At 46.8% G+C, this 25,166-nt stretch overlaps 1 protein-coding gene across 1 annotated transcript; it reads left to right on the plus strand.

Annotated features, from left to right (window-relative positions):
• The first annotated feature begins 10,888 nt into the window (after positions 1-10,888).
• On the plus strand, positions 10,889-15,406 carry TFF1 (trefoil factor 1). Its single transcript, XM_050785678.1, has 3 exons — positions 10,889-11,013; positions 14,044-14,196; positions 15,197-15,406. The coding sequence occupies exons 1-3, from the start codon at positions 10,929-10,931 to the stop codon at positions 15,211-15,213; spliced, it is 255 nt and encodes an 84-aa protein (XP_050641635.1). The 5' UTR covers positions 10,889-10,928; the 3' UTR covers positions 15,214-15,406.
• Positions 15,407-25,166: the final 9,760 nt, after the last annotated feature.

Consider the following 25,166-nt stretch of genomic DNA (forward strand, 5'->3'; position numbering starts at 1 on the left):
GGAGAGAGTGGATGGTGTCCAGAGGGTGTGCACGGTGGCCAGAGGGAGTCGGTCTTGGTCACAGGGAGTGAGTGGTGGCTGGAGGGTATCAGCAGTGGCCGGAGGGTCACAGGAGTTGCTGAGGTCTGCTGTTCCCTTCACATGTGCCGTGGCCATTTACCAATCACTCTTTTCACCAGGAGCCGCTGGTGCAAGGACGCAGCCCCCCACCTTCAACCCTCCTGCTCCTAATCCGCCCTCATTAGCACCTGGGACTGGTCCAGCAGAGGCCAGGGCACCTCCAGGCAGGGATGTTGTGTAGGAGCTGGCCAAGCCTTTAAGTTATATTTTCTACAATATTATTGGTTCCCAACGCAGTATTAAAGTTCCTGGAGGCCACAGAGGAAGAGGTGGGAAAAGGGAAGGGACAGGAGTGGGGGACGGAGCCCAGGACCAGAGTGCTGCTGGCCTATCGAGCTCACTCTCAGAGGAAACCCAAGAACTTCCCAGGCCTGGCTGCCAGGAAGGGCTCCGGGGAGGGCAGCCAGTCCCACTCCTCCACGGACCTGGAAACTTCCAGATCAGGTGCTATTTCCAGACCGCTAGGCAGCTGTCTCCTAGGCCAGTGGCCTGGGTGCCTCATCTCACCTCCCTCCTGCTGTCAGAGCTCCCTGGAGGAAGAAGGACTGGGGAACTTGGGGGTCTACTTCCTGCCAGACCAGAGCTACTTACAGCAGCCATACCTGGGGGTTCTGTAGTGAGAGGTGGCCTGAAAGCTAAAGCAGGAAATAGGCTCCATGGCTAGGCGGGCCTCAGGGACCACGGTCAAGGGTTTAGAGTCTGCAACCCACTTCAGCCCCAGCAGACACGTCTTTTATCTCACTAGGAGTCAGCCCTTCAGCTGGGCAATGCTAAGAACAGTTCTGCAGCCCAGGGGCTTCCATAAGGTTCAGGCAAGACCCTTACAATTAAGACTGTTACGAAGGTTTGTGTTCAGGTTTTTGCATTTGTGTACAAGTCTTCACTTCTGTTGAGTAAAAGCCCAGGTGCAATTACTGGGGGATTTAATAGCTGCATACTTCGATTTTTAAGAAACTGGGTCAGGGACGGTGGCTCACGCCTGTAATCCCAGCACTTTGGGAGGCTGAGGCGGCAGGCAGATCACGAGGTCCAGAGATCAAGACCATCCTGGCCAACATGGTGAAATCCCATCTCTGCTAAAAATACCAAAAAAATTAGCCAGGAATGGTGGTGCGCACCTGTAGCCCCAGCTACTTGGGAGGCTGAGGCAGGAGAATTGCTTGAACCCAGGAGGCGGAGCTTGTAGTGAGCCAAGATAGTGCCACTGCACTCCAGCCTGGTGACAAAGCAAGATTCCATCTAAAAAGAATAAAAGAAAAGAAAGAAGGAAAGAAGAAAGAAAGAAAGGGAAGGAAGGAAGGAAGGAAGGAAGGAAGAGAAAGAAAGGAAGGAAGGAAGAAAAAAAGAAAAAAGAAAGAAAGAAAGAAAAGAAAAAGAAAGAAAGAAAGAGAAAGAAAGAAAGAAAGAAAGAAAGAAAGAAAGAAAGAAAGAAAGAAAGAAAGAAAGAAAGAAAGAAAGAAGGAAAGAAACTGCCACATTCTTTTCCAGAGTGGCGCCACCATTTTACATTTCCACCAGCAACACAGGAGGGATATGGTTTTCCAAACCCTCACCAGCATCTGGTGTTGCCACTGTGTTTATTTACCACTCTGATCAGTATCTCATTATGCTTTTAATTTGGATTCCCTGATGGCAAATGATGTTTTCTGCCAGCTGTATATCCTCTTTGGTAAGATGTCTGCTCACGTCTTTGGCCCATATTTTCATTGGATTGCAAAGGTCCTGAGTTTTGAAAGTTTTTATATGCTCTAGATACAACTCCTTTGCCAAATATGTAGTTTGTAAATATTTTCTCCCAGTCTGTGGCTTAACTCTTTATCCTCTTCTCATGGGCTTTCACGGAGCAAGAGTTTTGCTTTCAATGAGATCTAATTTATCAATTTTTCCTTTTAAGTATCATGTTCATGGTGTCAAGTTGAAGAAGCCTTTGCTCAGTTTGAGGTTCCAAAGATGTTTTTCTGAAAGTTTTATGGTTTTATGCTTTACACTTTATGATGTATTTTGAGTTTTGTACAAGGTTTATTTAGATCAAGTTTCATTCCCCCCATTCCCCCCATGGAGGTCCAATTGTTCTTGCACCGTTTGTTGAAAAGCCTCTATTTCTTCCATCGAATCACTTTTACACCGTTGCCAAAATCTGCTGGGCATATCTGTGTGGGGCTATTTCAGCATTCTCTGGTCTGTTCTATTGATCTCTGTGTCTATCCTGCTGCCACTACCACACTACTTCGGTTCCTACAGCTCTATAGTAAACTTTCATATCATGTAGAGTGATCCCTTCCATTTGCTTCTTACTGTTTTAGCTATTCCAGCGAGTGTGTCTTTCCTTGAAAATTCTAAAATAAGCTTATTACAGAGTTCGCCAAAAAGCCTACTGGGGTTTTGATAGGAATTGCGTTAACCCTATAAATCAATCTGGGGAGAAATGACATCTTTGCTACATTGTCTTCCAATCCATAAACATGGTATGCCTCTCCATTTGTTATTTAATTTCCTTTGTCAGAACATTGTCATTTCCAGCATATAGATCCTGTACATGTTTGTGAAGTGTATACCTACATATTCAATTTTTTGAGTGATTGTAAATGGCATTTGTGATTTTAATGTCAGTTTCTTCACATTCACTGATAGTATATAGAAATGTGGTTGGTTTTTGTGTGCTGATATTGTGTGCTATGATCTTGCTGAGCTCTCCTATTTCTGAAAGTTTTTTTGTTTTCATTTTGTTTCACAGACTCCTTGAGATTTTGTGCACAGGGCCATTTACAAAGAGCTAATTTTATTTCTTCCCTTTCCATCTGTATCATTTTTGTTTTTTGTTTTTCTTGCCTTATTCCAGTGACTAGAACATCTAGGACTATGAACATCCTTCCCTCATTCCCAGTCTTAGGGGCAAAGTATTCAGTCTTTCACTGTTCAGTATGACATTAGCCATAGTGTGTTTAGATGCTCTTTTTCAAGTCAAGGAAATTCCCCTGTATTACTGAATTGCTGAGAGTTTTAATCATGAATAGGTGTTAGATTTTGTCAAATATTTGTCCACATCAGTTTGATGTGATCAAATGACTTTTCTTCTTTAGCTTGTTGATAGACGGATTGTACTAATTATTTCATAATACTGATCCAGTCTTGTGCAGTTTAAATAAGCCCTACTTGGTCACGTATTTAATTATTTTTTATACATTGTTTATTAGATTTGCTAATTTTTTGTTGGGGAATTTTGCATCTAAGATCATGAGAGATAGTGGTCTGATGTTTTCTTTTTTGTGTCTTGCCTTTGGTTTTGTTATTAGCGTGATACTGGCCTCACAAAATAAGTTGAGAAATGTTCACTCCTCTTCCATTTTTCTGGAGGAGATTGTGTAAAATTCATGTTAATTCTTTAAAAACTGGGCCTATACATTTCTTTGGGGGAAGAGATTTTAAATTATGAATGCAATTTCTCTGATGGCTGTAGAGTTTTTCAGATTGTAAAGAATTGACATCTTTGTTGAGTATTGGTTGAGTGTTGATAGTTTGTGAGTTTTGAGGAATTAGTTCATTTTTTTCTAAGTTGTCAATTCATGAATGTAAAGCACTTCACCATTTTTCCTTATGATCCTTTAGACATCTGTGGGATCTGTAATGATGTCCTCTGTTTCATTCCTGACATTAGTTATTTGTGTCTTATCTGCTGTTTGTCAATTTTATTGATTTTTCCAAAGAACCAGTTGTCTCATTGATTTTTTTTTCTGTGGTTTTTCTATTTTCGATTTCATTGATTTCTGCTCTTTTCTTTATTATTTCCTTCCTATTCTTTGCTTTGGGTTTATTTGGCTCTTTTTTTTTTTCTACTCTCAAAACTTAGCTTAATGATTTGAGAGCCTTCCTTATTTCTGATGTAATTTAGTGCTGTAAATTTCCCTCTCAGCACTGCTTCAGCTGAGCCTGACAAATTTTGATATGCTGTGTTTTTATTTTCATTTGGTTCTATGTATTTTAAAATTTCTTTTGAAACTTATTTTATAATCCATAGATTATTTGGAAGTGTATTATTAATTTCCACAGGTTTAGAGATTTTTCTGTTGTCTCTTATCGACTTCTAGTTGATTCTGTTGTGGTCAGAGAACCCACTCTGTATGATTTCAACTGTTTTACATGTTGGTGTGGTTTGTTTTATGGCCTGGGATATATATGTTCTATCCTGGTGGATTTACATGGATCCTTAGAAAAATTTGTATTCTGTTACTGTTGGGTGGAATGTCTTATAAATATCAATGAGACACTATTGGTTAGTTGATAGCTCAGATCTTCCAGATCCTTGCTGATTGTACGTCTAGTAGTTCTGTCTGTGTTCATTGCTGTGAAGGAGTCTTGAAGTCTCCCACTCTAACTATGGTTGTGTCTCTTCTTCCTTTCTGCTCCATCCATTTTCTTCTGTGTATTTTGAAGCTTTGCTGTTTGGTGAGGACTAATTCTTTTGAAAATTTTAAATGGAAAATCGTTTTTAGAGCTATGTAATTGTCATAACACATTTGAGAATACGTACACCCCCTTGTTTCTCCTCGAACCACATTCGTTTCTTCATCACGCCATCCTCAGTGCAGACAGAGGCAGGAAAGACCAGGCCCATGGAGGTCTGGGCCTCAGAAGCTGACTTGCTGCTTTAATTGGTCTTGGGAAATGTTTTTACACTTCTCCTTCTGTGGAAAAATGAAAAGAGATGAAGGGTGGACTTGCAAAGGAGTTTTCTAAACATTCCATCCCCTTGATAAAGTAGGAATTTAAAACAGAAAGTAACGGACAGATGAGTGCACTTCACACATTCTCCGCCATGTGCATTAAAGATGAGTCTGTCACGGGGAGCCTGGCTACGTTCAGCTCTGAGCTCGAGAGAACACAGTCACCCCTTCCTCTCGTGCTGAAGCAAGTATGTGAGGATACAAAAGAGGGAGAGCAGCTTGATAGAGAGATGCTTGGATCTCCCCCAACATATATTTAACAATGAAGTCACGCATTTAACACGCCTGGTGACATCCTGGAGGACTGCTGAGCAGCGCTGACTGTGGCCACACCATGCGTGGGCCCTTGTTACCAAGGGCAACAGTCTGCGTGCCACTGAGTGCCTCAGTGGTTCTCCAGTGGTGAGGACGGCCCAAGAGGGAGGCAGTGCCACCCTAGAGCATGGGCAGTGAATCCGGGGTGGGAACAGGAACCCCAGGAGTCCAGGCCTTGCCCCCTGGGTGATCATGCAGCTCAGGCATTTTCCTTAAGCCCCTCTTCTCCAGAGTCCTCCCTCGTAACTTGTCTTAGCTAAATCTTAGGGTTGTTAGGATGATGAAACAGGATTGTTGTTGGGAGGGACCCTATGCTTTTGCGTTAACTTCCAGCAGCAAGTCAAATGATAAAAGTGGTATGAATGTCTTCGGTGTCTCCTGCAGGTGTGAAGTTTGTACAGAGGCAGAAGACTGGTGGCCCCCTCAGACAGGCGGCCCAGGCCACACCTGTTGTCAGGGCCTCTGTCCTCCAAAGGCACAGCACAGCAGGGACACAGAGACTTGGATAAGGACACAACCGACGAGATAGGATATGCCCAGACGGCACAATCCCGCGCGCATCCCCCACTGATAGACGATGGACATTCCGTCAGGGTGCCTGGGCTTCAGAGCAAGTAATTGACAAAGGGAAGACATGGTTACAAGGTATAAAAATAGAAATAAAGTGTAATGAGTGTCTTTAGAGGTGATCAAATCCTGGGCCTTTGTCCAGCAAACGAAGGTTTTCCTCTTGGTCAATCTTGATGGATCACTAAACCAATGGACACTCCGGCCTCTTCTTCATCATGTCTTTATCTCTGGGACTCATGGAGTATCATGGTGGGAACAGGCCTTGGAAGCAGTACCAGGGATGAGCCACCACCATCCTTGGGACCTTCTCCGTACAGATAATTTGTAGTTTTTGACCTTTCCTCAGTAGAAGCGGGAACTGTTCATCATCAGTCCAAACCAGACAGAAAATCCTCACACCTGGACTAAAAACTTCGCCACATGTCTCTGTCTTGGGTAGGTATGAGTTGACCACCACGAGGGGCCATATTCACAGGGTTGAGGCCGGGGTGGTGGGCAGATGGCCAGAGGGAATACTTGGGTCATGGGAGGCTGCACCAGCCAGTGCACGTGGCCAGGACAGGGGGAGCACAGAGGTCAAGGAGCCAAGGCTCCAGCAGTGCCCGTGAGAGAGAGGAAGGGACATGGTGTCGAGGAAGGGGGCTTGCCCAGTCTACTCACTGCAGGGACTGGGGTGCTGATAAATGAGAATCTACAGCGTCCACACTAACCCAGGCTGAAACCTTGGCAAGGAGTCAGCAGCTTAATTCCAAAGTCACCCACTGGGAGGAGCAGGTCTGCATTCCAGCCTGGTTGGAGTTGTGCCTAGGCATTGGTAGTTTAAGTAACTACAGCTTGGCAGAGCCGGTGGCACCTGGAAAGGAGGGTGTAGAATTGAGACCTGTGTATCTGCATCCCAGAAAGAATCCTAAACTCAGGAAAATCACTTTGTGTGAAGATGTCCATCAAAAGAAATCTTCCTTTATAGTGAAATATTGTAAGCAACCTAAATTACCAATACAAGAGGAGTTATTATTATTATTATTATTCTTTTCTTCAACTTTTAAGTTCCAGGGTGCGTGGGCAGGAAGTGCAGGTTGTTACATAAGGAAACATGTGTCACAGTGGTTTGCTGCACAGATCAACCCATCACCCAGGTATTAAGCCCAGCATCCATTAGCTTTTCTTCCTGATGATCTTCCTCCACCCACCCTGTCCCTCTTCCATAGGCCCCAGTGTGCCTTTTTCCCCTGATGTATCCACGTGTTCTTGTCATTCAGCTCCCACTTATAAGTGAGAACATTTGGTGCCTAGTTTTCTGTTCCTGTGTTAGTTTGCTGAGGATAATGGCTTCCAGCTCCATCCATGTCCCTGCAAAGGACATGATCTCATTCCTTTTTATGGCTGCATAGTATTCCATTGGTGTACCACCTTTTCTTTATGCAGTCTATCATTGATGGGCATTTGGGTTGATTCCATGTCCTTGCTATTGTGAATCATGCTGTAATGAACATATGCGTGCATGTATCTTTATAATAGAATGATTTATATTTGAGTATATACCCAGTAATGGGATTGCTTGGTCAAATGATATTTCTGCTTCTAGATTTTTGAGGAATCGTCACATTGTCTTTGTCTTCCACAATGGTTGAACTAATTTACATTCCCACCAACGGTGTAAAAGCGTTCCTTTTCTCTGCAACCTCACTGGCATCTATTGTTTGTTGACTTTTTAGTAACTGCCATTCTGGCTGGCATGAGATGGTATCTCATTGTGGTTTTGATTTGCATTTCTGTAATGACCAGTGATGTTGAGCTTTTTTCACATTTGTTGGCCAAATGAATATCTTCTCCTGAGAAACGTCTGTTCATGTCCTTTGCCCACTTTTTAATGGGGTTGTTTTTTCTTGTAAATTTGTTTAAGTTCCCTGTAGACTGGATATTAGACCTTTGTCAGATGGATAGATTGCAAAAACTTTCTCCCATTCTGTAGGCTGTCTGTTTGCTCTGATGATAGTTTCTTTTGCCATGCAGAAGCTCATTAATTGGAACCCGTTGTCAATTTTTGCTTTTGTTGCAATTGTTTTGGGCATTTTTGTCATGAAAACTTTCCCTGTACCTATGTTCTGAATGGTATTGCCTAGATTTTCTTCTAGGGTTTTTATGGTTTTGGGTTTTACCTTTAAGTCTTTAGTCCATCTTGTGCTAATTTTTGTCTAAGGTATAAAGAAGGGGTCCAGTTTCAATTTTCTGCATATGGCTAGCCAGTTCTCCCTACATCATTTATTAAATAGGGAATCTTTTCCCCATTGCTTCTGTCAGGTTTTTCTCTTCGACATTTGATGATGTGAGTGATGTCTCACTCCCAGTTCTCAGCTCCTTGGAGGCCACGGTTAGGCTTTCTTGGCTCTTGGAGTCATGATCGATGGAAGGGCTGCCCTGCCTTGCCATGCCCCTCTGAACAGGAAGGGTGGTGGGAGCTGCAGCAGGTGGCTGTGAGGGGCAGGGAGTGTGGCGAGGAGGGGCGGGGGCCGTTTTAGCATTGATGGGGCCAGATGTGTTCTCCTCCCTCCATGGGCACATCTGCATCTCACTGATTTGTACTGAGTTGGGCCTCTGGGATTTGTTGGGTGGGACAAGGAGGACTCAGCGGGCAGGAATGGGCAGCCTCTCCCTAGCAGGTGCTAAAATCTAAGAGATTACAGGCCACTCACACCACAACCTTAGACCTGTGTTTAACTTCAGGGAAGGTGTGAGGACACAGGTCATGGGGCAAGCGTGACATGGGACATGGCCTGCAGAGAACCCCAAAGTTAAACGCCTGCCTCCGTCTCTTACTCACGGAGTCATCGACTAGGGAAGGTAGGAGAACTCCTCTGTCTCTCTCTTTTTGGGGAGAGTAAAATCATTACATTTTATTTGTAAGCATACAGTATTTTTCCACTGTAAAAGTTAATGATGCTCATCATAGAGATATTTCAGTAAATAGGAAGGCAGAATCCAGGAAAAAAGACGTAACTGATACTTAAGCACTCTCTGATGCCCACTGGTATGTATTTTTTTTTCTTTGCTTTTTTCTACTGAGCGGTTTGTAAACTTTTGTATCCTGTTCTTTTTGATTTAACACTAAAGCATGAAACTATTCCATGTTATTACAAATTCCACAGAAATACGCTAGTGAGGGTTCCATAATATTTCATCATAGAGCTAAACTAACATTTAGTTAATAATTCCTCATATTACACGTTTTTATTATGAACTAAGATTTCTTTTGATGGACATCTTCATGCAAAGTGTTTTTCCCTGTGTATAGGATTTTTTCTTTAGCTCATCCACCAACATAGTCTGTAGCCACAGCACCTTGAGTGCGTCTGATCTTGTCTGAATCTCAGAAGCTAAGCAGGGTTGGGTCTGGTTAGGACTTGGATGGGAGAACGCCCACCAGTGCAGATTTACTGGGTCTAAGAGTGGACTTTTCCTCAGACTCTTGATACAAAGTACCATGTTAATTTCCAAAAAGGTGACACCGATTTCTACTTTCTGTGTCTGTAGGTATCTGTTTCCCCCAGTGGAGGGTGTATGACCTTATTGGACCCATTGTGAGACCCACGTGGGCCCAGACTGCCCTGTCACCTCCAACCCACAAGCTGCAGCCTTTGGTGAACCACGATGGGGTCTGGGTCTCTGACTGGTGTCAGTTCAGAGTTAATATTTAGTGCAGTCAGATCTCGATACTTTCTTCTTCCCAGGGCAGAGTCACTCTGGTTGTGTTAACTTCCTGGAGTTGTTGTAATAAAGTCCCACAGACTGAGTGGCTTAAACAACAGAGATGGATTCTCGCACAGTTCTGGAGGCCTGGGGCAGGAGAGGAGGAGGCTGTCCTTTAAAATACAGGAGTCCGGGGGACTAACTGGGAACGCGTGGGAGGGGGAGGGAGGGAGTCCCATAGACACAGCGGAGTGAACCATGTTCACTTTGTCAGTTTTTGATAGCAGCTTGTATATACAATTTGCTTTTCCCCCCCCGCCCTCAGCCCCTCCCAGAAGGAGACTTAATCTGTCACTCAGGCTGGAGTGCAGTGGCATGATCTCGACTTGCTGTAACTTCCGCCTCCCAGGTTCAAGTGATTCTCTTGACTTAACCTCGGGAGTAGCTAGGATTACAGGCACCCGCCGCCATGCCGGCTAATTTTTGTGTTTTTTGTAGAGACAGGGTTTCACCATGTTGACCAGGCTGATCTTGAACTCCTGACCTTAAGTGATCTGACTGCCTCGGCCTCCAAAAGTGTTGGGATTACAGGCGTGAACTACTGCGCCAGGCCTACAATTTCATGACTAAAACAATTCCACTGTAAAAGGGAAAAGAACAGAAAAGAATTAGCTCAGATACATAAGTAAAAATGTGCATACAGTTCCTTGGCTTAGGATGCTGAACGGTTGATAGTTACTGCCATCCGTGCAAACCCAAGCAGGAGCCTCTTTAGATGGGGCCACGTTTCCCCCATGAAGGATCTCGGGTGCTTTGCTCACATGCAAATTTGCCGTGGACATGTCTAACCGGATGAAATTCATGAGAAAAGATGCAGTTTGAAGGCCCAGATCCCTTGGGGACAGAAGGAAAGAGGGAGGAACACGCCTTGTATTTCCATACTCATCTTGTTCAGACACAGACTTGGAGACTTGGATTTCAAAATAGTTGAAAACCGCTCACAGGCCCATTTCAATCTGAGACCAGAGCAGATGGAATGGGCTTCATGAGCTCCTTCCCTTCCCCCTGCAAGGTCACGGTGGCCACCCTGTGAGCCACTCTTGTCACGGCTGAGCCTTTTCCGGCCATCTCTCACTATGAATCACTTCTGCAGTGAGTGCAGTATTTACCCTGGTGGGAGGGCCCCTCAGATATGAGTAGGATCCGGATTAAGGTCAGGTTGGAGGGGACTCCCACGGGATAAGAGGGACTTTCTGAATCTCAGATCCCTCAGCCAAGATGACCTCACCACATGCCCTCTCTTCTATCAGCAAATCCGTCCATGTGGCTTGACCATGTCTGGGAAACACCTTTGCTAAAAATCAGTGGAGATTATTGTCTCAGAGGATCCCAGAACCTCCTTAGGCAAATGTTACCTAACGCTCTTTAAGCAAACAGAGCCTGCCCTATAAAATCCGGGGCTCGGACGGAATCTCATCCCTGACTCGGGGTCGCCTTTGGAGCAGAGAGGAGGCAATGGCCCCCATGCAGAACAAGGTGATCTGCGCCCTGGTCCTGGTGTCCATGCTGGCCCTTGGCACCCTGGCCCAGTCCCAGACAGGTAAGGTGTGCTTCTTCCTGCCCTGTGGGGCCACAGCCAGCTCGGGCAGCCTCTGCCGGGAGCCACTGTTTTACATACATATTTTTGAGCACCTGTTTTGTGCCAGGTGCTGTTCTAGGCCCTTAAAAGTATATCCCATGTTACAGGATCGGCAAAAGCAGGGGGAGAATAACTAACACAGGGCGGCAGGGCCCGGGAGGCCTTTGAGATGTGTGACGAGGAGGGTGCTGCCCTCGGTCGGGGCTGTTTTCCCGTGTTGGGAAGACTTTACAATCCTCCCAAGTGTCATGTTTCAAAGAGGAAGTGTTGGTGTGGAGTCTCAGAATAGTGCTTCTGAGTGTTCATGCAACAGTTCCCCCAGGGGCAGACCCTCCCAAGGCCCATCCAGATAGGCCCAAATGCCTGTCCCAGTGATGGCCAACTGGGAGACCCTCTTCCACAGGCCCAAATGCCCATCCCAGTGGTGGCCAACTGGGAGACCCTCTCCCACAGGTGCCCGGGCTCCCCTGGGATCCATGCTCTGGGAGGCAAAGCCATCTATCCCATGAATGCGTGGCTGGCAACCCCTGTTCCCCGGTGTTGTCAAGTGGATCGGTTGCCCTGGCTCCTTCTAGGGAGTGGAGGAAGAGCCCACTCTTGCTTCCTTGGGAAGTGTTTGCATCTCAACTCCTTTACCTGCAGAATGGATCAATGGTCTGCCCTAGGGCTGTCGGGAAATGCGGTGTGGCAGTGTCTGGGACTGGCACTTTGCCAGCTGCAGGGAGATGAATAAGTTATTCGCTGTTGTTAGGTTCAGTTTCAAGCTGGGGGCAGGAGAAAGGGCTTTCCACGCTTCCAAAGCAAGGCTTTCCAGAGAGGCCTGAAGAGGGGGCGCCCAGTGGTGGTGTCCATGCCTCTACTGCCCTCCAGCCACCTCTTGATCGCTGCTGTGGGGTACAGGGCCTGAGGGGTGGGCTTGCGCAGCATAGAAGAGAAGCTGGCATCAGGCGGCAGTGGGAAGCCCCCAAGCCCATGGCAGGGAGCGGGGGAGCTTTGGAACCCGAGAGAGGAGGTGGCCTCTGTGTACAGAATGAACCGGGTGGGTCCTCATGCTGGCCACCCCCAGGCCCATCTGCCTCCGCCCTTGCCCCCACCCAGTCCCCAGCCCTGCCCCCTTTGCTGTGGGATCACAGAGGCCGCGGCTAACTCCCCTGTCCCCGCCCCACACACCCTCTGGCTCAAGGCTCAGAGCTTCCTTGTGGGTCACTCAGGTCCATGACCCTCTTACAACAGAAATCTAGAAAATTGTGATTACAATTTAGCGCATTCATGTGTGGAAACCATTTCCATTTATTTCTGTCATGCGACAAAGCGGGTGGGCAAGACAGCATCTGCTGGAGGCAGAGCGCCGGGGCTGGAAATCCTCCTTCCTGAGGAGGAAACTCCCCCACCTCCCAGGATGTTGATCCTCCCTCACCACAGGGCCTCTCTTGACTCCACAATGCCCTGGGGGTGGGCGATGGTCACCTTCACTTCGTGATGGATCCAGACCCCAGGAGGGCAAAGTTCCCATGGAAGCTGCTGGGCAGTGGGAGGTGAACCCGGATCCTTTCCAGCAAGCCAGGAGCACTTTTTCCAAAGAGAGCTCGAGGCCATCTCCGATAGCAAAGCAGACAAGAGAGCAGCCCCTCCTGGCCTCCCTGGGGCACCCTCACCTGAGCCAGTGTGGCCAGACGGAGCTCCTCCCCTCCTATGCCCCAAGACAGGGACAGGGACACAGACAGGGACAGGGACAGGGACAGAGGGTGCTCTGGGCTCCTCTTTCTCCCCGCGCTGCAGGCTGTCAACCGCCAGATCCTAATAGGTTGCTTTCTTAGACCTTTGATTCCGCGGAGCTCTGAGTCTGAAGCTCTTGTGTTAGAACGTCTTGCATAAGATCCTGTGGCAGCCCCCAGCCAGCTCCATCTGTCCACGTGTCTTCCCCCTCTAGCCCCTTTCCTCACTGCCCTGCTTCAAGCTGTTTCACAGCTCACAGCCCTCTGTCGGTTCCTCCTAGACCACCCCACCCCGTCGTCCTCTCACCTTACCTGCAATGGGCTTCCACCTCCTGAACACATCTGGGTCTCTGGAATGGCCTTTGCCCATGTGGCCCCGTCTTCCCCTGGAATCTGCTCCTACAGGGAGCCCCCCTGCTTTGTTCAGCCTGCTTGTCATTGGCCCCTCCTGGGAGCACCCCCTACCCCCGTGGTTACCCTGGGCACCCTGGGATGATGGCCTTGTGTTGTCTCACACATTTTCTTGCCTTTCTCCTCCATCAGATCCTCACACTCTTTTGTTTTGTTTTGTTTTGTTTTGTTTTTGAGACGGAGTCTTGCTCTGTCACTCAGGCTGGAGTGCAATGGCGCGATCTTGGCTCACTACAACCTCCGCCTCCTGGGTTCAAGTGATTCTCCTGCCTCAGTCTCCCAAGTAGCTGGGATTACAGATGTGTGCCACGACGCCCGGCTAATTTTTTGTATTTTTAGTAGAGATGGGGCTTCATCATGTTGGTCAGACTGGTCTTGAACTCCTGACTTCAAGTGATCCACCTCCCTCGGCCTCCCAAAGTGGTGGGATTACAGGCATCGGCCTGGCCCAGATCCTTAGACTCTTAACGACGACTTCTCTGGTTTTAATTTCTGGGTCCCTCTCACCTGGCACAGTGCCTGGCTTTTGCCATACTAGCTTCTCATGCACACAGATGGTGCTCAGTAAAATTTATGTATTGAGTAAAATTTAATAATAGTTTGTTGAAATTAAACAGTGAATAAATAAGTTACCTAGAAAGATGCAAAGTCCACAAACCCGGGGCACCTTGCATTTTCCCTGAGCGTAATGTTTGTACGTCAGGATGTGAGGACCACATCTCCCTCTCGTGTCCTGAGGGTTTCATATCTGCCTCACCGGACGGTTGCTGATGTCATTGGAGAAGGAAGCTGGATGGGTGTGTGCACAATAACATCAAGGAATTCAGCCCACAACTTACTTTGCTTCTTACCTGTGCACTTCTAGAGACATGTACAGTGGCCCCCCGTGAAAGACAGAATTGTGGTTTTCCGGGTATCACGGCCTCCCAATGTACAAGTAGGGGCTGCTGTTTCGATGACAGCGTTCGTGGGTTCCCCTGGTGCTTCCATCCTAACACCATCGACATCCCTCCAGAAGGTACGACCTTTTTATACCATGGGTTCTGAAGATTTAGAATTAGTTAGAAAAGCCGCATAAGACTGCAGAGGCTCTGATCGGCATCACCAGCTGCGCCTTTCCCCGGAGTCGTGGCCGCAGGTGGTGGCGCAATGGGGTAGCCTGAGTCAGGCTGCATTCAGGTCCGGGAATAGAAAGACAGGGCTGAGGGGCTTGGGAAGAAACCTGATTTTTCCCCGGCTTCTCTTCACATCTCTAACCAAAAGCCTGTGAAGAGCCACTATTGGTAATGTTTTCCAGCTTGCCTAGGATAGAGGGAGAAGGCATGACAAAATTTGAAGACAGTTCATGTATTCTTTTCTTTTTTTTTTTTTTTTTTTTGAGATGGAGTCTCGCTCTGTTGCCCTTAAGCTGCAGTGCAATGGTGGGATCTCGGCTCACTACAGCCTCCGCCTCCTGAGTTCAACCTCAGCTTTTTTTTTTTTTTTTTTTTTTTTTTTTTTGAGACGGAGTCTTGCTCTGTTGCCCAGGCTGGAGTGCAGTGGCCGGATCTCAGATCACTGCAAGCTCCGCCTCCCGGGTTTACGCCATTCTCCTGCCTCAGCCTCCCGAGTAGCTGGGACTACAGGCGCCCGCCACCTCGCCTGGCTAGTTTTTTGTAGTTTTTAGTAGAGACGGGGTTTCACCGGGTTAGCCAGGACAACCTCAGCTTTCTAGTAGCTGAGATTACAGGCGTGTGCCACTGTGCCCAGCTAATTTTTTTTGTATTTTTAGTAGGGACGGGGTTTCACCATTTGGCCAGGCTGGTCTTGAACTCTTGACCTCAGGTGATCTGCCTGCCTCAGCCTCCCAGAGAGCTGGGGTTACAGGCGTGAGCCACCGTGCCTGGCTGACAGTTCATGTTTTCTAAAGAATGTGCCTGTTGATACTTTAAAGTAAAAACTCTGTAATTGCTTAAATGTGAAAGAAACTATTTATCCTCACTAAAGCATCTCTTCCTCCCTCTCCCTCACCCCTGTAGAGGAGTGTGAATTTTAGACACTTCTGCATGGATCTGCCTGCATCCTGACGTGGTGCCATCCCCAGCACGGTGGTTAGTCCCAGAGCTCGGCTGCCACCTCCACCGGACACCTCAGACACGCTTCTGCAGCTGTCGGCTCACAACACAGATTGACTGCTCTGACTTTGACTACTCAAAATTGGCCTAAAAATTAAAAGAGATCGATGTTAATCTGTGCTTTTCATTCTTTTAAAGAATATGAATGATTTTCCTTTCTTGAAAGTGAAGCACAGCCTTTCACCCTGGGCTCTCTCTGTGGGTTCTGAGCCTTCTGGGCTTCCTGAGCTGGGATACGAGTGGGCAGCTGAGTGCAGAAAGCAGGGACGGTGGGGTGTGCAGCAGGTGCCCAGCTCAGTGCTCAGTGCTGATGCCCGAGGACCAGACCTCGGGCTCCTTCTATGAAACCACAGAATCCCCCAGAAGCAAGTCCAAGCCGCACTCTTGTCCAGTCGTGAAAATGGACACCAACTCCCGTGGCATTTCTTAACTACTCACCGCGGATGCCCCAGCGACCAAGGGATACAAGTTCCCTTTCCATGTATTTGCTTTCCCAAATAGAAACTGGCGTAGGAGACGAAACCCATAGCAGAGTGTCTGAAAGCATGTGTAATAAAAATTGCAGAGGGAGGCATGTGCTGACCCCTCCAGGAAACCCCTCCCCAACCTGAGATCTGAATGAACTAGAAAATAGAACAGCAGGGGAGGGATACAGAAGCCAAAATGTCACTTCATTCCCACTGGCCCCTCCGTACCTTGGCGAGGACTGGGGGAGGGTGTCCCCCAACCTAGTCGTCCTTGCTTCAGGGGCCTCAGCTCAGCAAGCTCCAAGCCAACTGCACCCTGGGTTCCTGCTCCTCCCACCTGTCCCTCCATCTGGTGCTCTTGTGCTGGGCATACGTTGCACAATTATACTGGAGATGGGGTCCCAGGAGCTCTGGAAAACTGCTCTCTGCAGCCAGCTGGTTCCAGGGAGGAAGAGGGAGGTGCAGAATTGAGTGCGGCCAACTCTTTCCACATTAAGCAGTCCGGTAAATCATTCCCAAACCCTTGGCCACCAGGGTCAGCAGGTAAAGAGGCCCGAGAGGCCAGGAGACACCCACCATGAAGAACCATCAGGAACGGGAAGCCCCCTGCTCCCGGCACACAGCAGCACACACATGAGCTGTAACAATACATGTTGTCACGTATGTGTCGGGGGGCCACAGATACCTCCTCTTACCTCTCAGATGTGCGAGGAAGTTTTAGCTTCTCTTTTCCATCTCTGGTATGTCTGATCTTACACTCTCTGTCTGCTAATTACAGGCAAAAACAAGCATTTATTTAGTCCAATTCCTCTTAAAATTCAGTTTGTCATAATAATTTGCACAGCTTCTGTCGGTCACAGTCTTCGGGGACGCATTGCTCATTCTCTTACCTCGTTCCACCCCATCTTGCCCTCTCTACCCCTGGGTGGGGTGAAGGAGCCCCTGGGTCTGCCCATGCCCTTTGGATTCCTGCTGGCCCACTATGGAGCAGTGGCTGGGGGTTCTCAGAGCCCAGCCGGTGTGTGGCCTGTCCCTTCTCCCCACGGTTCCCCAGTGCCTGAAAGGCGGGCTTTCCCCATGACACCTCGTAGCCGACTGTTTCCTGGCTGTCCACCATCCATTCCTTCCCTTCTTTCTTACCTAATTTGCACTCTACAAAGGAAGGGGGAAAAGGAGTTCACTTTTCTAGCCACGCTGTTAGCCAGAAATGGCCATGCAATTCTATGTGGCCCGTGAGACGTAGGGGGCATCTACTTGAATGTGAGACAGGCTTCTCCCTTGATGATTGAAGAGCGCCCTCTGGCTTCCTGGGCCAGCCCCTGCAACCTGCCTTTGGGTATTGTGGAAGGTAGGTGTGATGTAGTGTTGCAGTCAGCCATTCTGTGATAATGAGGTAAGGCCCAAGCGCTAGAGCCTTAATAACCCTGAGTTGCTGATTTGAGCCCCTCAACCACCTCCAGACATCATGTTAAATAAACCTAAGTGTGCTTATGGGTTAAATCACTGCCAGTTTGGTTTCCTGTTACATTTCAGTGTATTACCAAGGCCCATATCTTCCCTCTACTATAGAGCAGTGAGCCTATGGCCCAGCCACGATGGCCAGGAACAACTGCTGTCACCAAGGACTGCAGGTAGAGCCAGTTAACAAGGTGAGTCACTGCCTTCCTGTGGTTTCCCTGGGCCTCCACCCAGTGGAGCCTGGGCAACAGGGCAAAACTCTGTTTCTACTAAAAATACAAAAATTATATGAGTGTGTGGTGCATGCCTGTAGTCCCAGTTAGTAGAGAGCCTGAAGTGGAAGGATTTCTTGAGCCCAGGAGGTGGAGGCTGCAGTGAGCTGAGATTGTGCTACTACACTCCAGCCTGGGTGACAGAGTGAGACACTGTCTCAAACAAACAAACAAACAAACAAAAAAAAAAAAAAAAAAAAAGAGGCACCCTTCCACTCAGATCTGCTCAATGGAGTTACATGTCAGTTTATACTTCTCTTGTAAGCTGCTCCTTGGCTTGCAAGCAGCATCCTTGTGCTGCCTCTTCCCATGCTTGTCTGTCTGTGTGTCTGGGGTCTGCGTGTCCAAATGTCCCCTTCTCATAAGGACACCAGTCAGGCTGGATTAGGGCCCACCCTAACAACCCCATTGTAACTTGATAAAAGAAAAACTTGACCAGACATGGTGGCTCACCCCTGTAATCCCAGCACTTTGGGAGGCTGAGGCGGGCAGATCACCCGAGGTCAGGAGTTCGAGACCAGCCTGACCAACGTGGAGAAACCCCAGCTACTAAAAATACAAAATTACCCAGGCGTGGTGGCACATTCCTGTAATCCCAGCTACTCCAGAGACTGAGGCAGGAGAATTGCTGGAACCCGGGAGGCGGAGGTTGCCATGAGCCAAGATTGTGCCACTGCACTCCAGCCTGGGCAACAAGCAGGAAACTCTGTCTCAAAAAAAAAAAAAAAGAAAAGAAAAGAAAAGAAAAAAAACCGAAAAACTTCAGCTGAATTAAATTTAAAGACGTTTAATTGAGCAACGAACCATTCACAAATCGGGCAGCCTGCTGAGTCAGAGTAGGCTCAGACTCCAGCACGGCCACGTGGTGGAAGCAGATTTGTGGATAGAGACAGGAAAGTGACGCACAGAAAACGGATGTGAGGCAAGGAAACAGCCGGACTGGTTACAGCTCCGCCTTTGCCTCACTTGAACTAAGTTCCGACAGTTGGCTACATTTGATTGGTCAGAACTCGATGATTGGCACAAGTGTAGGCTAAGGTCAGTTTACGCCTCCACCCGTTATAGTTCACGATGTACAGAGAAACCTTTAGGTCAAAGTTAAAATATGTAAGGGGGCAACTTTAGGCTAAACTTGATTTCACAATTTTAATCACTTTTTTAAAGGTGATTAAAGACCCCTTCTCCAGATATGATCCCATTCTGAGGTGCTGGGGGTTCTGGCTTCAACATAGAAGAACACAGTTGGGCCGTAACAGTGGTATTTATTACCTGCAACCAAGGAGCCCTGGCCAATGCAAATAATTAGAGTGCTGTCACCATTGTTCACCATTGCTCACCACTGTGTGAGGCGAGGCAATTCTGCTGTGGGTGACAAGAAAACAAAGTGGATTTTGGGAAACTGGAGGTGTGTCAAGTGCATATGGGGGCACACATTCGAAAGGAGTGTTCAAGGTGGACAGTGAGGGAGTGGTCCCCCGTGAGAAATGCTATGTGATGAGAAGGATGGAACCAACAAGAACGTCATTAGGGAGAGAAAAGGACAAGAAGGCCGCATCACAGGGAACCGATGGTGCACTCTAGGCTGACAACTCCTTCAGCCCTGAACCAGCATCTCACGGTGACCGCCCTGTGCGCTTGGCCCTGGAAATACGCAGTAAACATGGGCTGCTCTGAGGATCATGCGGGGCTGCAGCCGGGCTCAGGAGCCCTCACCCAGAATCTCTTAGACGAAGCAAGAGCATGTGTTAGCCCCAGGCTCCCTCCACCTCCTGGTCCCCAGCTGAGATCTCCATTACCATGACCCTGGTGGAGAAGGTGGAGAGGAGAGGACGCATGACTGCCTCGTGGCCAGAATTCAGGCGTGCAATCCTTGTACCCTCCCACACCTCTATGAGGTGTTCACCTCCTCTTTCCCTCATTTTCCACTACATGCTGTCAATCAATTTAATAAATAGCAGGTTTCACACCTTAATTTGGTCTGCGCACCCCTTTGTTCTGCCACTGGCCATGTACTCGGAGACCACAATTGCTTCTAGATGATTTCCCACACAATAGGGTTCTGTTCAGGGCATGTATTGAACTAAAGGTCAGACCAGGAACTAATTCTCGAAGCCAAGCTGTAGCTTGGCTACAGCTAAGTTCATATTTGTAGGGTCGTTGGGAAAGATATTGTTAAGAAAACTCCCTCACCTTTCTTTGCAAGTAGAGGGAGGGATGGTTTGTTGCAATATTTTATTTTTATGAATTTGATAGGAAACGTCAGCTCATAAGAAAGAAACACATGCCTGGCAAATCCCAGTCCTAGTAACGTACCAGAAGGAAGGGATACCCATGAGGCTCCCTGACTTAAAGGTCCAAGCAGACAGAAGATACCAGTTGGTAACACAAGAATAAATAGTATTATTTTTAAAGGATTTCTGACTTGTTCTCTTCAGCTCTTAACAGTGCCCTGAGCTGGACATTTTTAAGGTAGCAAACAGACTAAATTAGATCAAACCACACGTGCCCACACATGCCCACACATGCACATGCTACAAGGGGACTCAGTGAAGCTAAAGGCAAGTATTGGAAGGATTTTCTACATTTCATCTGATCTAATCTATCAGTGTCGAGAAGTTGGAAGGGCTGAGCTTATTTATTTATTATATCTTATGTGCAAGCTAACAGGTGAGTCTGCCACAATTTCCTGTTTCCAGAAGACAGGAAATTCCTGGTTCAAAGATAAATGACTTTATTACTCATGCTACAGCAAGCAGCATGAAGAAAGGTTACTTGTATCGGTTCTGTTTGCCTCCAAGACCCCCAAGGGACTGGGACCGGGAATGCGCTCAGATGGGTGCCTGCACACACAGTGGGTTGCCTTATGGGAGAGAAGCCCTGGATTTAGGGATCCAAGTGTTTTATAAGGGACAGTGAGCTCGCCTGCTCTTTGCTCCAGAGGGAGACACCTTATCCACTTTCCAAGATTGTTTGTGACCCAAACATCCTTGGAGAGAGAGTCTGGAAGAAAGGACTGTTTTCATTGCCTCCTGTGCATCTTGTTGGTGAGGAGGGAATTTCACCCTAGGACGATGGGATGGCTGAACACGCCACCCCCAACACCGCATAGGTGAGAACAATAGCAGTTTGTGAGTCCCATATCCTTATAGCCCAGGGGCTGAGGACATTGTGCCATGTGGGACCACACAGAGGTGGCATTCAGGGGCAGAGAGAATAAGCAAAGGTTGTGGGAAGCAGGCTTTGTAGTATCAAGAGGGCGTGGTGGCCAGTGGCTCCCACACGAAGATGCAATTGGCTTGTTTAAATAATTCTGTGGGCTGGCAGAAAACTGAAATCTGCAGCTCACGGATAAGCAAGCACAGTGCCTAATCCCTTGATAGGCAGGGTTGTTTGGCTAGGGGACCTTATCCATGGGAGTAGAGGTGGGAGGGGAACTTTTGGTGAGGCTGCTTGAGGCCCTCCCTGTTTCACTAGATGCCAAGGCAGCACTTAATATTGTGCCTTAAGTTTAGGTCTTACGCCATAAGGATAGTTAGTTTCTTACTCACGCGATGTGCAGAAATGTGAGAAATTTATGGAGAACTGTCTCCCAACAACCAGTATACTAAATATCTTATTTTCAGGACAAGATTATAGAGGGAGGAAAAAGGATTAAGGCTCATTTCTGTAACATTTTATTAAGAAAAATAGAATGCAAATATTTCCCTCCATTGTTATTTTAAAATTTTATTTTTAGACAGCTTAAGACTATAATATAGGGGTATGTGGATATTTTTTTTCTTTTTTGAGAGTCTTGGTCTGTCACCCAGGCTGGAGTACAGTGATACTATCTTGGCTCACTGCAGCCTCTCCGCCTCCTGAGTTCAAGTGATTGTTCTGCTTCAGCCTCCTAAGTAGCTGGGATTGCAAGCATGAGCTACCAGGCCTGGCTAATTTTTGTATTTTTAGTAGAGACAAAATTTCACCATGTTGGCCAGGCTGTTCCTGACCTCAGGTGATCTGCCTACCTAGGCCTCTCTAAGTGCTGGGATTATAGGCGTGAGCCACCACACCCGGCCTGGATTTTTTAAAGGGCTACATAGTAAATATTGTAGGTTTTGGGGGCCTTACAGTCTTTGTCACAATGAGTCAACTCTGCATTGTAGCTACAGTAGCCTTAGATAATATGTAAATCAATGGACTTAGTTATATTTCAATAGAGCTTTATTTAAAAAACAGGCAATTAGACCAAGAACCATCATTGTCCAACCCCTACTGTCATCCACCATTTTATTTTGACATGTGATAACCTAAATGGTTAGAATACTTTTCAGGTTTAAGGCTGGTCAGATCATGTCTTGTCTGAGCATGGTCTCAAATAAACAACCCATTCAGATACTAAAGAGACATTTAAAAGTAATTTACATCTTGAGTAAAGTCTTCTCAAAAAAGTGCAAAGAGGGCCAGGTGCGGTGGCTCACGCCTGTAATCCCAGCACTTTGGGAGGCCGAGACAGGCGGATCACGAGGTCAGGAGATCGAGACCATATTGGCTAACACGGTGAAACCCCGTCTCTACTAAAAAATACAAAAATAATTAGCCAGGTGAGGTGGCGGGCACCTGTAGTCCCGGCTACTTGGGAGGCTGAGGCAGGAGAATGGTGTGAACCCGGGAGGCGGAGCTTGCAGTGAGCCGAGATGGCGCCACTGCACTCCAGCCTGGGCGACAGAGCGAGACTCCGTCTCCAAAAAAAAATAGAAGTGCAAAGAGGAATTACCTTGCACAGCACATTAAAAATGTGCTAAAATTTATGTCCCTCCAATTGTATCTCCCAAATATAATAAGACATTTCTAATTTCATTCTTCCCCAGACTCAGTATTAACATCAGCACTGGTTCATCTGTTTATGTCTTCTACTAGCTTTGGTCAAGTTCTTTATGATGTAGATAAATTTAGTCCTGGGCTCTAAAAAACTCTACTCTTCACCCACTATATTCATCAGCACAACACAACTCTGGAATCCTGGGATGCTGGGAAGAGAAATTGAATGCGTAAGTCACTCAGCCTTGCCCTTCGACACTCAGAAACATTCAGCATGTAAATATTAGTAATAAAATACTGTCCCCTCATAATAGTGTAAAGATGAGATATTAGCACACTTGGGTTTTAGGAGATGCATTGGAGAGCATCTGATAAGTTTTCACTGCACCTCCCCTTCACAGACAAGGAAACTGATCAAGAGAAGTAAAGAGGCTTGACTCATTTATTTGCATACATTCATGTTGTCCATGCCCAGATATTATTTTATGAATTTCAAAAGGTAATTTGAGTGATGGGCAACGCTAGGTGGCAAATTTCTATCCCCCAGACTCCTGCGATGTCAGTTATCTGTTTCTCCACTGACTCCCTCTCATTCAGTCTACCATGTACCAGAGCTAGGATGGCTTCTGGGGATGCACATGAATGAGGCATGGGCTTGACTCTGGATCTTTCCTCCATTTGCTTGCTGTGTTATTTGGGCAAACGATTTTGCCAATGTGATGATAAAATGGGGATGATCATTTTAGCCTTACTTTGGATTGATGTAAGGATTAAAAAGAGCAAAAAGTAAAATTCTTAGAATAATGCCTGGCACACGTAATAAAGGACCTTAATAAAGGACCCAGAGAAGCAAAAAACTCATTTACAGTATGGGTGTGGCTAAGTGTTATGATTCAGATAGATAAAGGGTGCTGTGGAGAACTGGGTGAAGAGTACACGTCTTTACTCAGGAGGAAATAAAGGGCGGTTTCCTGGAGGAAGTGACTCCTGAGTTAAGAGCTGAGGGAAAGATGAGTGTTAGCAAGGCAAAGAGCAGGGGAAGGGTGCTGTGGGGGTGGAGAGCACACATGAGCCAAGGCTCCAAGATGAGAGCGTGTTTAGAGAAATGCAGACTCGTGTGTGATGATGCAGGGCTTAGCAATAGAAGGAGGTGGCGGCACATGTGGAGTCCAGTTCATTCATGAAGGGTCTTGCTTTTCATACTCAGGAGTTTGGTCTTTACCCTACAGGCCGTGAGGAGCCAGAGAGTGACAGAGAAGTGACACAGATTTTTAATATATAAAAATTAAGCAGGGCCGGGTGCGGTGGCTCACACCTGTAATCCCAGCACTTTGGGAGGCCGAGACGGGCGGATCACGAGGTCAGGAGATCAAGACCATCCTGGCTAACACGGTGAAACTCCGTCTCTACTAAAAAAATAAAATACAAAAAATTAGCCGGGTGCGGTGGCAGGTGCCTGTAGTCCCAGCTACTCAGGAGGCTGAGGCAGGAGAATGGTGTGAACCCAGGAGGCGGAGCTTGCAGTGAGCCGAGATTGCGCCACTGCACTCCAGCCTGGGCGACAAAGCGAGACTCCGTCTCAAAAAAAAAAAAAAAAAAATTAAGCAAGTTTTTTTTCCTGGATAGGGACAACACCATTTTCATTTTAGAGTCTAGTTAGGAGACAGTTGTAGTGAACCAAGTGAGAAATCCTGCAGACTGGACAGGGTTGTAAACTCAAATGCTAACAGAGGTCAAGCAGGGGCCATAGCTGAACAAATTCAGCCAGGTGGGAACTGGCTGGAGCAACCTGGAGAATTCATGTCCTGTGTTAAGGGATGCCTGTAACTTCAGCCTAAAGCACTTTTTAATTTTCTTTAAAGTTCCTTGAAGAGCAGATTTGCAAGTGAGAGCTTCTCTAAACTTTTGTTCACCTGAAAAATTGTTTTGAAAGCATATATTCAGAGTGTAGAACTTTTCCCTAGCACTTACACATGTTATCCCACTGTTTTCTGGTTTGCATTATCAGATAAAAAGAAATACTTGATCAAGAATGCATATTGAGTAAATAGTACTGTGTTATCAAGTCATTATTGTTATTATGTTCTCCTCCATGCTGTATGTCTTTGTCTTAGCCCATTTTCTGTTGCTAAGTTGAAACTGGTGATTTATCAGAAATGAACTTCATCTCTTACAGTACTGGACACTGGGATGTCCAAGGTTGAGGGGCTGTGTCTCTTGAGCGCCTTCTTGCTGGTGGGGACTCTCAGACATGTCCCAAGGCAGCCCAGGGTATTCCATGGAAAGGGCGAGGATGTGTCAATGTGCTAGCTCAGGTCTCTCTTCTTACAAAGCCACCAGGTCCCCTTCCACGATAACCCATGAACCCATCATCCCATGAATCCATTAATTCATGAGTGGATTAATTCATTCATGAGAGCAGAGGTCTCATGATTTAATCACCTCTTAAAAGCCCCACCTCTCAATACGGCCACACTGGGGATTAAGTTTCGACATTAGTTTGGAGGGACATTCAAACCCTAGAAGTCTTTTTCTCCAGCTGCTTTAAGAATTTTTAAATCACGGGATTTTCAACAGTTGAATCATGCTGTGCCTTGATGTGATTTTTTTTTTTTTTTGGTATTTATTTTCCTTGAAATTCTTTAAGCCTCTAAGATTTGTAGGTTTATACTTTTCATCAACTTCAGAAAAATCTAATGAATATTTACTCAATACTCATTCTTGATCAAGTATTTCTTTAAAAGATTTTCTTCTCTCCTCTCCTACTGGTACATCAATCACATGTATGTTAGATGGCTTGAGATTGTCTCACCAGTCATTGGAATCCTGTTTATTTGTTTAGTCCTTTTTCACTTTATGCTCTAGTTTGCATAGTTT

The sequence above is a fragment of the Macaca thibetana genome, chromosome 3, assembly GCF_024542745.1.
Source record: "Macaca thibetana thibetana isolate TM-01 chromosome 3, ASM2454274v1, whole genome shotgun sequence".
Classification (NCBI taxonomy): Eukaryota; Metazoa; Chordata; class Mammalia; order Primates; family Cercopithecidae; genus Macaca; species Macaca thibetana.